General features: G+C 33.7%; 1 protein-coding gene across 4 annotated transcripts in view; it reads right to left on the reverse strand.

The window, feature by feature from the left end:
* Positions 1–3,110: 3,110 nt before the first annotated feature.
* Positions 3,111–14,671, reverse strand: part of LOC137831830 (exportin-4 protein) — a 30,758-nt gene continuing 19,197 nt past the window's right edge. For 2 of the 4 annotated variants that reach the window (XM_068639674.2, XM_068639677.2), the window contains exons 16-32: positions 14,502–14,606; positions 14,067–14,143; positions 13,661–13,736; positions 12,829–13,050; positions 9,534–9,605; positions 8,678–8,749; positions 8,538–8,602; positions 8,352–8,454; positions 8,146–8,277; positions 7,772–7,915; positions 7,005–7,112; positions 6,840–6,890; positions 6,690–6,767; positions 6,497–6,610; positions 6,044–6,240; positions 4,467–4,536; positions 3,111–3,987 (exon numbers count right to left, since the gene is read on the reverse strand). In XM_068639674.2, the coding sequence (XP_068495775.2) occupies positions 3,799–3,987; positions 4,467–4,536; positions 6,044–6,240; positions 6,497–6,610; positions 6,690–6,767; positions 6,840–6,890; positions 7,005–7,112; positions 7,772–7,915; positions 8,146–8,277; positions 8,352–8,454; positions 8,538–8,602; positions 8,678–8,749; positions 9,534–9,605; positions 12,829–13,050; positions 13,661–13,736; positions 14,067–14,143; positions 14,502–14,606 (1,875 nt within the window). In that variant the 3' untranslated portion in view covers positions 3,111–3,798. Of the gene's footprint in view, positions 3,988–4,466; positions 4,537–6,043; positions 6,241–6,496; positions 6,611–6,689; positions 6,768–6,839; positions 6,891–7,004; positions 7,113–7,771; positions 7,916–8,145; positions 8,278–8,351; positions 8,455–8,537; positions 8,616–8,677; positions 8,750–9,533; positions 9,606–12,828; positions 13,051–13,660; positions 13,737–14,066; positions 14,144–14,501; positions 14,607–14,671 lie in introns of all 4 variants that reach the window. The other 2 variants (XR_011084484.2, XR_011084487.2) reach the window with 2 other exon arrangements.

Genomic DNA, 14,671 nt, shown 5'->3' on the forward strand with positions numbered 1-14,671 from the left:
TAAACCTTATTATTTTTTAAAATTAAATATGTTATAGTTGAACCAAATGGGATACACAATATAGCTTAAACATATTAAATCCAAATTTGTTTTTGCTGTTATTGCTTTGTAACATACAAAAGGAGTTTAACGCAGTGGGATATACTTATGTTCTGTGTTTGGCTTGGGCTTTCTTATCATTGAGTGACCGTCATGTTCCTTTCAACCCACATTCTATCAATCTATGAATGCCACTTCCTTTTTTTCTTTCTTTCTTTATTTATGCTCAAGGAATCTTCTCCCTTCACCTTTTGTTTCCTTTGTCATTTTCATAAATACTTCTCTCTTGATGGAAGACTCTTTCTTCCTACACCTCCATACCTTCTTGTGCCACCCCCATACTAAATATGAAAATACCATTTTATCCTTTTTTTTTCACCCCCTTGGATTTGAAATAATAAGCCTATGGATTATGTAATCCGGATAAATTCCGGATTACATAATTCGGAAGTTAATTTCATATTTAGAAAAGACTTCCGGATTATGTAATCCGAAAGCTAATAACACATCGGAAAAAAAGACTTCCAGATTACATAATCCGGAAGCTATAGAAAAGACTTCCAGATTATGTAATCCGGAAGCTAATCACAAAAGACTTCCGGATTACATAATCCGGAAGCTAATTTTGAATCTAAAAAATGACTTCCGGATTATATAATCCGGAATATTAAAAAGGGTATTTTTGGAATAAGAAAAATTTATGGGGGTGGCACAAGAAGGTATGGAGGTGCAGGAAGAAGCAGCCTTGATGGAAACCAAGTAGAGGATGCTCAAGCCCATGAAGCCCAAGCCCAACAAGGGGCCCAAGTCCAACAAGGGGTCCAAGCCCAACAAGGGGCCCAAGCCCAAAGAATTACTAGGAGCATGGCAAGAGCTTTGGGACAAGAGTATAATAAGATGGCTCTTCTTATTTCTTTTATAGAATAGGGGTGCGGATGTAATAAATAGGTGTAAGTAGTAAGGGAGGTTAGGGGGAGTGTAGATAGGAGTGATGAGGTGCCAAACTAGGAAGGAAAGTCACACTTCCTTCATTGTCTAGTTGGCGCCGAATTTCATCAGCATTTGAGGTTCATTTAGCTTGCATTTTCAGCACCTCATAGGCTATAAATAAGGTGCTTCTCTTTGTATTTTTGAGATTGGAATTTTATAGTAGAGAGACTATACTCAAATTTTGGGAGAAATTGTGAGTCTTGGGTCTTCTTCTTCCTTTGCCTTATCTTATGAGCAATGGTGAGCTTCAAGTGGCGGCACTCCATCACTTATCTTGGAACAAGGAACCAAGTGGCGTGAATGGCTTCTCCAATTCTCAAAATCCAGCAAGCTTCTTCTATAAGTGTTCTTCTTCCTTTTCTTCAATTTTCATTCGGTAGTTTTTAGTTTCCTAGTCTTTCCTTTCATTTGCACAGTTTTAAAGTTGTATTTCCAGCTTTGTTTCTTTGTTTCTGTTCGGTTCAGTAGTTTAGCATTTCAATTCTGTCCAGCTTTCAATTCTTGTTCTTCATTCCTTGTGTTTTGATTCCATTTGACAATATATGGACCTCCATATGAGTTTTGGTTGGTGCAAAGTCTTGGTGAGTTCTTGAATTAGAACATTGATCCAATTCTAAATAAAGTGTCATTTCATGACCAACTCAAGTTGCTCCTAAGAATGTCAAAGAATCATGTATTCTTGTTTTGCATTCCCATCATCTCTTGTTCTAAAATCTTCATATCCTTAATTATTTAATCTATGGATAAGTATTTTAAAGTTAAATATTATTTGTTTAACTCTTTTCTCTCTCTAATGAGTGTTTTGATTGATTTGCTGGTATTTTGTTATCTTATTCAGAGTTTGATGTCAATTCAAATCTCTTTGTTGTCTAAGAAATGAAGAACTGTAAGTTAAGAGAAAATTATTTAAGTAGTTAAGTTTGTTTTGAGTTATGAGGATATGTGGAACACGAAAAATTGAAATTTTCTGTTAGATTGAGTCTAAAATTTAGGATCTAGATACTTGTCAATAAGTTGATGTGATGTTATTTGATTTTGATTAAAAAAATATTATTAATAGGAATCTTATGATGATAAAAATAAAATATATACATGTAGAAGGAATGTTCGAAATATGAAAACAGTATAGGTAAACTTTTGAAATTGAGATGATTTATGATCCACTTTTTATGTCCATTCACAACGTTTTAAATCCAACTTTGTCCTTGTCTTTTAGAAATGTTAATTAGTTGTATGTGTGCTATTATGAAATATGTTATTTTTTTGAGTCCTGAAAATTCATCTAGATGACAATCGCCTTAACCAGATAGCAAAGAATTCATTTGAGATTTAAATTTGTTTAGCAAATTATATTTCGCCGAACAAATTTGCTCTTTATTTTAAGATTATATATATGAAATTGATACGACGGGAAATAAGATTTTTTTAGCTTACATTTGAGTAATTATGTGTAAGTATTCAATGGAGGATTAAATGATTTGAGGTTAAATATATAAGATATATGTTGAGATATTTTTGTAGCTTGTAGCATTAAGTAGAAATCCATTATGAAAGAATACACTATAGCTTGCTTTATCATAATAACTTAAGGTGGTGAAAAACTAAGAAATTTATTGCAATATCGACACACAATTAATATAAGTATTCTAGAAGATTATTTATTCATTGGAACTTTTAGATTAATAGTGTTTTTGATAAATAAGATAATTTGATATTTAATGCAGATCAAATTGTTTTAGTCCATGACATATCAAATTGATATTTAATACCATTCGTGTATTTTGTAAGTAGCTTTTGATATGATTGTTCTTAATACATTAATAAATTGTTAGACATCTAAAAGAAATTTCTGAAGGAGCATAAAATATTTCTGTTCTGTGAAGAATAAACATGTATACATGCTTATGTTGAAATTTCAAAATACTTATATAAACTCTTTGTTGGTTATTACAGACATGTGATATAAGTTTGTCTGTACGTACTTAGTTATTTGGGGTTATAACAAAATTTGCAAGGTACTACTAATATTATGAATGAATTTCCCCAGGCGATCACTAGAAGTCATCCTCATTGTATATTAGTGAAGTAAAAGAAATTATGGAGCTAAATCAAGATTGAGCTTTGATGATTGTTACTCGACAATTGAATTAACAGTCACACGTAACTGTACATAGTGATGAGCAAGACCTTAACATAAGATAAAGAACTAAGATGGAGCCATAGTTATAGTTTTACAAACATAACTGCAAAACTTGTATGAACAAAATCACTTTAGCATTTTGATCTTCTCAACAATCAGCTTCCGTGAAAGCGTAAGTTTCACAAGCTTAGGAATGGTTCAGTATATCTAACGGATCTGAACGGACTTTGAGCCTGTGCATTAGAGCACAAACATGAAAGGGTTCATAGAAAGAGAGGCTCCTGCCAAACTAAGTGATAGTAATATATATCTACACAAGGATGCATTTTTCCATAAAAGAATGTGCCTCCACAACTATTGTCATTGAATTGCAACTAAGATCTTCGGGCAGCTTTTCTACTAGTGTAATAACCTCTGACAAGCAAAAAAGAAGCTTTTACTTTTGCAAACAACCCAAGTGATATGATATAACTGAGGAAAGCCCAGTGAACATAGGACACGGTGTAAACCCAAATAATTTGTATGCCAAGAGATTAGCTCTCTACGTTTATCTTCAGCTGCTGGCTTGATCAGTAGGAATCTCAACTCCACTTTGGAAGCTTTATAAACCACAGGCCATACACAGTTGATCACATGGTCCTCAGAAATCCACGAACTTCAACTAGGAAGCTATTAAGATTTTTTCTAAACCTCTGGTAATTTATTCGATCCAGGGAGGAAGAAAGCTGATTTGCCATTGTTAGTGTGTGAAATGCATTTGCCAGCCTAGTTTTGAGTGCTGGATCTTGTTGTCTTTCTATCAATTCATTCCCCAATCTCTGTAAAGAAATTTCCCACAATCCATAAAATAAAAGGAGGAAATCATAGAAGGAATAAAAGAATATATTGTATGGTAACTGATTATGTAAAATTTTCTTAAAAACTTAAGTTTGAATTCCCTCCCCCCAAAAAAAACATAGAATATAAGCTGGTTAATAATGCAGGTTCTTTTGGGAAAGTAAGTCACCAATAGCAACAGACAAGCTAAGTTTTTCACTAATCAAGTCGTTGAACGAATGTATGCTGATTTGAAATGGATTTAGATGCACACTGAACAAAAATATAAAATATATTCCTGATATGAAAAGTAACGCAACTTGCATATTCACCATTGAAGAGAACAAGCAACACTATGATCATTTATACATCAATCTTACAATACTAGTTCAAACATGTTAGCTATGAAAATTTAAGAAAGCATGTTTGTAACCTCGAACTTGCATAGAATTTTTTTACCAAATGCAAGTCAGAGACTCACCTGATACAGGCCTTGCTCACACAGGATTAAAGGAAGGAGAGCATCTGCTGCAACACTGATCAGATCCGGACTGAAATAACAAGGGTAACACTGTTAGTCAATTGCAATGTGACTTTGAACAGTATTAACTAAGATGTGGAGTGGCCGTTTAGTAACATTATACTAGGAACTAGGAAACAGAGGTATTTGTGTGGATAATTTGTTTGCATATTTAAAATAAATCATCCAACAAATTTTATTAAACTCGTGACATACTTGAAAATAAAGTATGTGGGTGTGCTCTAAAAGATGGCACATTATTTGACTTGCACATTCATTTGATACACCCACTATAGAATTAACTGTGTTACAGTGTTTATCATTATAAGCAAAATAGAAACAACTTCACATAGACCATGGAAAACAGCCAAGTGTATTAAATTTTACCAATATTTTAATATTCTTCCTAGAATGCTTCCTTGTAAAACAAAAAGTACATAAAGTGTGCTTTTTTTTCACTTATATATGAGATCAGAGGTAGTACTATAAGCAATGAATGTTAGGTTTTCAAAGGGACATGAGAATGAGAAATATTAGGATCGCACTCTTTATTACTGACTGAAATTTATTGAAAGCCACAAATTTTGGTGGTGGATTTTCTCTCCTGATTTTATACTTTTCAATAAATTTCAACCTGTAAGTGAGTTGGAAAAAGTGTTACTATCATTCTCACATTAGAGAAAGGTACGAGTAACGAGTATCATAATGAAAACGTTCTCCCTTCTGATGGATGGATGTATGGCCACACAAGAAAGGACAAGATATGGAATGATTATATACGAGTAAACCTTAGGGTAGGACATATTTAGGAAAATATGACCAAAAATTAGTTAGGATAATTTGGACACATACAAAGAAGGCTACTAGAGACACAGCTGCACCAATTAGAAGAACAAATTGTATGGTTTGTAATCCTATGAAAAGGAGGGAGACTAAGAAGAACTTTGGAGTAAGTTGTCAAAGAAAATGTCATAGCATACAATATTCGGGAAGCTTTTAACTGAGTTGAATGACATCAAGTGATCCATGTAGACAACGTCTTCACCTGGTGGGACAAAACTTTGTTGGTGTATTTATTTGAAAATCAAACTCCAAAAATTTGATGAGCACCCGATCCAAAAGAGCCACTTATTAAAGATAACTAGACTAGATTTAGATATACAAACTGCCAGATAATAATAAATTTAGAATAGCATGACAACAGATAAGAACTTCCTTCACAGAAACAGATTCCTAAATCTGTTGTTTTTTATTCATCCTAGAGTAGACTCTCCACACCTTCACCCTACCATGCTTTTACAAGTTGGGCTTCTATAATCTATGACCAAAAGAGGAGGGGGGAGGGGAGGAGATAATAGATGACCCGCTAATTGAGTGACAAATGCAGTACATATATTCGAGTAATAGTGCTAAATTATCCATATTGATCTTTGTATGCTAGTTTAGATAAACAATCCCACTCTCAAGGTCCAATACATTGTCAGGCTTGGTAAAACAGAAAGGAAAAAGGGAAAAAAGAATTTCCTTTGTATTCTCACCTATAATCCTCAAAAAGGAGGAGCTGCAGCAGTGAACGAAGAAAACGGCTCAAAAGACCTTCTGAAACATTCCCACTTGAATCCTTAAGACCCACGGTGTGGGCACCCAAGCCTATATTACCGTTACCAGTCTCTTTGTAGTGGTAAGAAGCCAGAGCTTGCAGAGCTCTCAGACTCTTACTAACCACATCTGCGTCCTGCAAAATCCGGAAAGGATAGCCCATATTCTAAGCACAATCATAAATTACCAACTAGAAAAAAAATTCATCTGTGAACTGTGTAATACACAGTGGAATTTATCCCTTTTTTCAAAGAAGTTTATTTAGGACACTAGAAAAGAATGCTAAACTATTGAAAAACTACTTAAGCTTATCGCAGCTTAATCAGATTAGTTTCTAACTGCTTCATTCTATAATATTGATTATTAAAGAAAAAGCACATTACAAATATTACCTGATGGTGAAGACCAAAATCGAGGGTTCCAAGTATATGAGCAAAGGCTTCACTATTTAGTAGCGCAAATGTTTCAGGATAAACCTCCAACATATGTGAAAGGAGAGAAAAATACTGCAAATAAATTATACAGTATTTAGTTTTGGATAACAATCAGTCCCGTTTTACTTCGCATAGCACAAAAATATCTTACATCATGACAAAGTTTGGGATATTTTAAGAGTTCCATAGAAATCAGCGGTGCGACCATGTGAAGACCAAAGTAAACCACCTACAAGACACATGCATTAGAAATTCACTGTCCGACTTTACATGAAACTGGTAAATGTAATCTTGATATTACCTGAGATATGTTAGTGCCTTGGGCTTCAATTGAATCTGACGAGAAATCAATCTGCCACATTAAGAATTTTTTAGTTAAGTTGCACTTATGTTAAGTATGAGTATGAGAGGCAGGTAACCTCTTTCCAACTGCTAGTCAAATAAATTATGCAAAGAAAATCTTTACCATGTCTTTAGAGCAAAGACTTGAGAGAAGTTGAAGAAGCGCACGCAAATCTCTATACTTATCTGTTTTAGCCTCAGTAAGTAAGCTGCTTGACAGACTTAGTGATATCTGAAAAGGGGCGAATGGAACATGAGAGAGAATATTTTTAAAATAACGAAAAAGAAAAATTGAATTAGCAACAATATATTGACTTTATATAGGGCCAGTTGTTTACACTTAAAAATAAGTGTGTTTGAAGTAAACAATTTGTAAAATATCATTTAAGAAGCAGATCAGACTTTCTTATTAAAATAACATGAAAAAAACTTATTTTCAAAATAAGCATATTCGATAAACACATAAAAAAAACAGAAATCTGTTTATTTTAGTAAAAAAAAAAAGCACAAACAAAATAACAAAATTGAAACACTTGAATTGTTGGTATTGAGATAAAAAAGAAAATCAGTGTGAAAGGGGACAAATTTAAATGAATACGCACTTCGCATCCCTTATGCTTCATACAAACTGATAAAGGTTGTAATATTGCAGGTATAGGAGTATAAAGATTTTCCTTTCCAACTATCTGACCTCGAGATTTGTATATGGTTTGAACTTGAACCAGATTAAAGCTTCAATAGTATAATTTAACTTTTTTCAGAAAAAAAAAATCCACAGAGGAGCCTCATCAATCTGAGGTACCAAAAGGAAAGTTCAACTAGTCAAGGTGTTCCTCCTGATCCAAAGTATTTGCCATATGAAAAACAATATAAGTGATAACAGAAAATTACCTTGCCAATATTGTGAGATGAATACAGCTGAAGCAAACGCATGCAGAAATCAACAACAGCAGCAGTTTCTTGGGCCTCCAAGTATGTAATTTGTCCATCGACCCAGTCAACTACAAATTTAAGTAGCAGGTACACAACTGCAGACTAAACAATAAGAACATATAAGTACAGATCAAGATGTCAGAAACTTGGAAATTTACACACATTTGTCAAACGAAAAGTAACAATAAAATCGACTTGGAAAAATGAACAATTTATATGATATAAGATGTTCACAAAAAAAATAAGATAGCCATATAGATAACACTTCTGAGTTTGTCAAGAGCATTGAGGATACTGTATAAGCTGAAGATACTGATAAATATGACTGCTACCTCATGTTTATAAACTTCAAGAAGAACTAGAATAGGATTCATTACGGAGAATCCTAGTTCATAGATAGCCTTCTGTGTCCGAGGTTCAGAAGCACTTGCAGCTCCACGTAGCCGTTCTAACATGCAGCTGACCTACAGAATGTCGATGATGTTGAGGAATTATTTTCATACAAACATTGGAATGGAATAATTCCTCAAGCCCTCACCGAAAGGAGAATATCTGGTTGTTGTGCAATGCTTCTAAAATTACTCTTCCTGGATATCTCCACTATGTATGTTGCAATAGGACCCATGAGATTTCGTACATACCTTTAAATAAAAAATAAATTGAAAGGTTTACAGTGTCATAAATTTTGAAAACATAGCAAAAGAAAGTTGAAGTAAATACTCACTGACTAGACGCATCTGAATTTCTTATGCCTGAAGCTGAACGAACAAGTGTTTGTGCAAGAGACCGCTGGAGCAAGAAACTGATGGCACTTAGAAAACAACTGATAACAACATAGTAGATGGTGGGAGATAAAGATCTTACCTGATGAGCAGTGTCCAACAAGATCAAAGTCTTTTCAGTGGAAAATGAGGTTGCTAGTTCATGCCACGAATTCTGCACATAATACCAAATGAACAGGCGAATCAAACTGTGATAGTAAAATATGAAGGTCATTTTGGGATTCGAGTGTATTAGAAATAACATCTTTTTTATGATAAATGAGAATTTGATATCTTCTAGTATCTACAACACTTGTAATATTGTTTAAAACCAATTAAAAAAAATTAATATATCATGAAGAAAGCATATAAAGTGAGGAACACATATTAATGTTTAAGAAACCCTAAGCATTACAGAAACATTATTTTTAGAATTACACCATCACCAAAAATTGTTTCAGAATACTTCCCAGTTTCAGGGAGCATAAGAACTAAGTAAACAATGAGAAAAACTTCTGTGCTGGATTGACCATTAAATTGAAATGATTACTGAAGATCACATCAAAACGGTAATGCATTATTGGATCTAGGTGCTGATCAACCTTAAGACTATCAAGGACATTGACTTACACATTGTGGAAGATGCTGATAGTAAACACAAAGGAAGGAAAGGATCGATATGATGTGTTTTAAAGTTTGATTGAACATTTTGTCATCATTATAGTGTTATGAAAACTTTACTCTATTCTGGCAAGTATTGTAAACAAAGTTTCCCTGTTTATTGGCTCCAGATCTATGAGCATTCTATTATTATAACTTATAAGCAACTACTTACCAAACTTGAATCACCCATTAATGAAAAAATACATTTTAAAATATGCAGACTCTTAAGTTTGCATCAAGACAAAACTTTGATGTGTTTTATCAATTTAAAGGTACATAAATAAGTATTGACTCACCAGGGTAACAAGGTGGATGCATATATGCTTTTGCTGAACCAGCGAATGAAGTAACTGGTAACAAGTGAGTCCCTAGGAAAAAATACATTGCATAAGAACAAGGTCATTTGCCATTTATTCCAGTATCTTTTACAGATAAATTGCACTTACAGATTATAAATTGATTATTAAATTTTAGAAGGAAAAAATGGTAAAGAAAATATGCATATTAAATCAATCAAACATAAATGTTAAGGGTGCCAATCAACACATCTCAGAAGATGAATGCATCTACCCAAGTTTTAGATGTTATAATTTATGCTCCTTTTGGATAATTTTGACATGGAATAACATATTCAATTCTATTTTTTTTCTTTAAAATATCATAAGTGTAGCTCGTTCACAATCCCAACATTTCAGAAGAAAAGGCTTGGATACATAAAAATATCCAATATCTTAATCTTACGTTGAAGACTAAAAATACCTCAGAATTATAGAGTATCCTACAATGCTAAAGTGTAGCACAATACTAGATGTGAGATGATGGTCCATGTTCTTTATGACCTTGGGCTCGTATGGCTTACTACAAGAGTATGCTGCTACATGTGATCATTGTAGTCAAAATCAAGAGTTAGATCCTGGAATCGTATGATTCCACGATTTCACACCTTCTGTCTTTTCCTATGCCAACATATGATCGGAACAGTGTGAGATCAGTGGGATTGTCGCTGAAAATCGAAAAAATGCAGGATTGTCGTTTCGAGTTCTATTTCAGGTCGGCGGTTTTTGTTCCTTTCAAGCCCAATAAAAAAATGACTTTCCCTCTTCTTCACATTCAATAGATGGTTTGCGTCTTGAACTCATTCATCTTCAACTATGCGCATGGTCTTCGTTTTCGTTTCTGTCTATTTTGTGTGTGATACGGTGCCTAGCGCAGTTTTGTTTCTTCATTTGTGTGTTGTTCTAGTGCAGTGCAGTACCTAGTTTTGGGTTTCATTTCGTTTCTCCTTCATCTATGTACATTTTCTTTTCATTCCATCATCCGCATGTGGTTTCTTTTGCATGTCCTTACTATCAGTAAGCAATCATAGTCACAACAAGTCCTCTTTTGCATCTCTGTGTCGTTTTGATCTTTTTCATTTATGTCTCCTCTTTTATAAACCTATATTGATTTTACAAAATAAAAATGTTAGGACAGAAAATAAGAATAGGGAAATGACAGGAAAGGTGTACCATAGGAGAAACATTAGAAACCGTTAAGGGAGTGGTTAGTGGGGTATGGTTGGTCTTTAAATAAAGACCAACAGGTTTTGGAAAGGGCAGTTTTTGAGTATTAGATTTTGTCAACAGGAATAGTCCTGTGAGAAAGGGAGGTTGTTCCCTTTGAAGGCTTGTCTTCCTGTAACAGTGAATCACAATAAACAGAGGAATTTTCAGTATTCTATCTCTATCTTTGTGTGTCTTGTTTTATATTTACGGAGTACCTAACAAGCATAAGCATTAATGGCTTTGGGAATTGGGGCTTCTAACCCTTCCTCTATTGACAAAGTGATTGATTATGTTTTAAATATTTGTATTATTTTCATAGGTGTATATATATATATATATCATACTTTTGTAGAAAATAAAATCTACAATTCGTCTTATAATCCCACAATTTACGATTTTGTGAGTTCTCCACGATCTTAACCATAATGTCGATTTTTAACTACCTTTGCCTGTGATTAGATTTTGGGAACACCAATAAACCCTAATGTGACTTCCACATTATCTATGTTCCTTTATATTCCTCAGCAAATAAACATGAAGATACATACTTTGTGTACAATCCCTTCATTCTCCGAGTAATAGTTATAGACGCTATCACATAGGAAATTCTAAAAATCGTCCAAATGCAAACATTGCCAATGCATTGGACATACAATTGATAGGTGTTGGAAGCTCCATGAGAAACCCCCTTGTTCTGACAATATTTCCCAAGCATCTACGACTAAGTCACCAATTGCTCCAACACTACCAATTCCAACAACATTTGAAGACTTTATCAAATGGTGTTCGACTCATTAATTCACTGGTAACACTAATTCAACGACGCACATTGGTAATTTATCTGTTTGTCTCTCTCAAACTCCTTCCCTTGGTCCTTTGGTCATTGACTTTGGTGCAATTGATGGCATGTGTTTTTGGTACCACAAGTTTTGTACATATCTCAAACCTGGACAACATAAACTTTCACCTCGATCATTCAAGTGTTCATTCCATATTATAAATATTGTTTATTCTAATAAGGACATATGTAGTCACTTTCACACAACCGTCAATCTTCCTTCATTACCACCAGTGACTCTGCCACAATTGGGATGCTTCTCCAACACTTCTTTGGGTATATCAACGACGGATCCGATCTCCTTTGAAAGTGATTGGCCTATTTTCTAAAAGGTACATGTTCTACGTGCAACCCTTCTTTCCACTATACAAGCCTCAGTTACGCATTGGCTTTTTACCATACATTATACTTGTTCATCCTATTCCTAAGTCTCCAAGTGGTGATTGATGAGATGTGTGCTTTCCAATGTAGTGGTACTTCAGGTTGGTTCTTCTTCCATCTAACAAGTCAATTGTTGGGTGTTCATGGTTGTATACACTTAAAATTGATCTCTATGTGAATAGTCCCTCTAAAGTAGAGTTTATGGAAGTTATACATATTGAGATTATTATTAAAAAAGGATGAAGATCTCTTTGGATTGAGACCAATTCTTTGCCTACTATGAAATCCTTCTATGATAGCTCTTTGGTTACCTGGAGGTTAAGCAAGAGATGGCTTAATGTTTAGAGTCCACAAGGAGAACACATTTCAAATTTTCTCTTATTTAAAGGGAGGGAAATAGGTGTGGATGGTTTAGCAACTTACGATTTGAAAACTTCGTTTATTCGATGATAGTGTACCTCCTTGTATTGTTTCTGACTTCTTTGGGCTGGGTGTGGTCTGCTGCCCTGCCCTTTAATAATATTTTTAAGAATACTGCATATAATTGATACAAGTTGTAGAGCTAACTTAGTTAAGTTTGCAACTTCTGTAGTGATTCTATAACATTATTTTCTTTGATTAAAATAAAATCTACCACCTATAATACATTTACATAATATGGTAAAATATACTGCTTATTGAGAATTATGATAAATATGCATGTAAAGATTGCAGTTGTGAACGTCTGAACTTTGATATATACATCACCTTAGTTACAGAAATTCAAACTAGGTAGACAATAATGTGCAAAAGAGAATGCCCAAAATTGTTAGAATGATAAACTCAAACCTGCAAATCCTTCTCTCCTGGATATGATGTCAGTGTGATGAAAGCTATTCGTACAATAATATCAAGAACAAGTTTCCCTTGGTTATGTTCTCCAAAGAAGCAAAGCAAAGTCTTTTTTGAACTATGCTCATGATGATGACCTGAATCTAATATTTTCTCTCCAATCCCATCAGAAGACATCAAATATGTACGAGACCACCTTGCAAGGAACCATATAATTGACTGCATAGAGCATAAATTTAAAAGGGATTGAGAAGTAATAAAGTACCTCATGAGAAAGAATCACAGAAAATTTAATTAAACTTAATCTCCAAATAAGACCATAATTTAAAACAACCCATAATAGGCTTCTATTGGTGTACACAGCCAAATATTATCAATGGTAATGTCACTCTTTATTTCGTTTTTAAACAACTTGGAAGTTGTTAACCTAAAAGAATTCTGAAAAACTAGTCCAGCTGATCATTAGTATCGTAATGTTCTTTACATACAAAAACTACTTCAAATATATCATATAGATACATATATAGTGTTCTATATCCCGAATTTAAATCTGAAAAAGCTAAAACAACTTAAACAAAACTCTTATAAAACAAAATTATTAATTATATTTAGAAGAATGGAAACAAAGCAAGGAACAACAAAATCAACATTTTAGTTCTGGGTTTGAATGGTTAGATTTGAATCCTGAATAAGATTTTGATAATTATTTCTACCAGTGAAATAAAGCAAGAAAAGAAGAAAAGCAACATATTCAGATTGGACAGAAATTTATGAAGATAGTAGGATGTAGAAGAGTCAAATTAACATTATATAAGATGGATTTACATACCTCCAGAAGTCGGGGACTAAAAACTGATGCCCTCATTTCTGGACTGAGGCACTGCTCAGCAAATTTTATGATTGAGCTGCATTAATGCATAAGGAAAAGGGTCTTATGGTTGCATAATTGGATCAGACTTTATGTAATGCAAACTTTGACAGAAGGTATTGTATTAAAGTGTTAACTCCATGTTATCATAATTTCATGCATCAACTCTTTACTATTATCCTAGGAAAAACCGTAACAAAGAACAGCTCTTCAACTCAGACAAAGTTATCAGGCCAGTCATGTATGTGCTCACAGACAAACAGCAAACACAGGCATTAGTCAAAACCCTACAGAACATTTATAAGATTCCTTGCAAAAAACTCAAATAAAAAATTCCAAATCCGAAAAGCAGAAGAAGAAAAATTACCTGGAAAGTAAAATAACAGGATGCCTATCTGCTTCAACGACATCAACAACAAACTGGGTTTGTATCGTATTAGGAACCTAGACATCACAAATGACGTAACCTTAAATCAACATTGCATATTACTGTCAACATTGCCAGAATGAATAATAAAAGTTAAATATAGAAACATTAAAGAAATACAGTTATCCTGTCCATCCCCCCTATAAAACCCATTTCTTCTGAACAGTCTTTTCTATATACACAAGATTTGGCATATTTGCCAGTTTGTGATACACAGAAGAAATGGAAATATAAAAGAAATACCCAAAAAAAAATTGTGTATCAACCCGCCGAATCCCTGTTTCCAGTATTTTCTCTTTATTAACCCACTATCCCCTGCACCAACAATCAGTTCTAAATGAAATATATCAAACACAGAAAATACAAATTGCATACCAATGGTAGTTCCCCCTCCCCTTCATCTGCCATTACATGACCAATAATCAGCAATAATGAATAAAGTTCTTCCAATGTTTCAGTCAAGTCAATAATGCCCCTGCCCTACAAATGAAATGAATAATTTGAGCTATGGAAATTATTCACATAACTTCCACAAAATATTTATT

Source organism: Phaseolus vulgaris, chromosome 6 (genome assembly GCF_051622355.1).
Source record: "Phaseolus vulgaris cultivar YP4 chromosome 6, ASM5162235v1, whole genome shotgun sequence".
Lineage (NCBI taxonomy): Eukaryota > Viridiplantae > Streptophyta > Magnoliopsida > Fabales > Fabaceae > Phaseolus > Phaseolus vulgaris.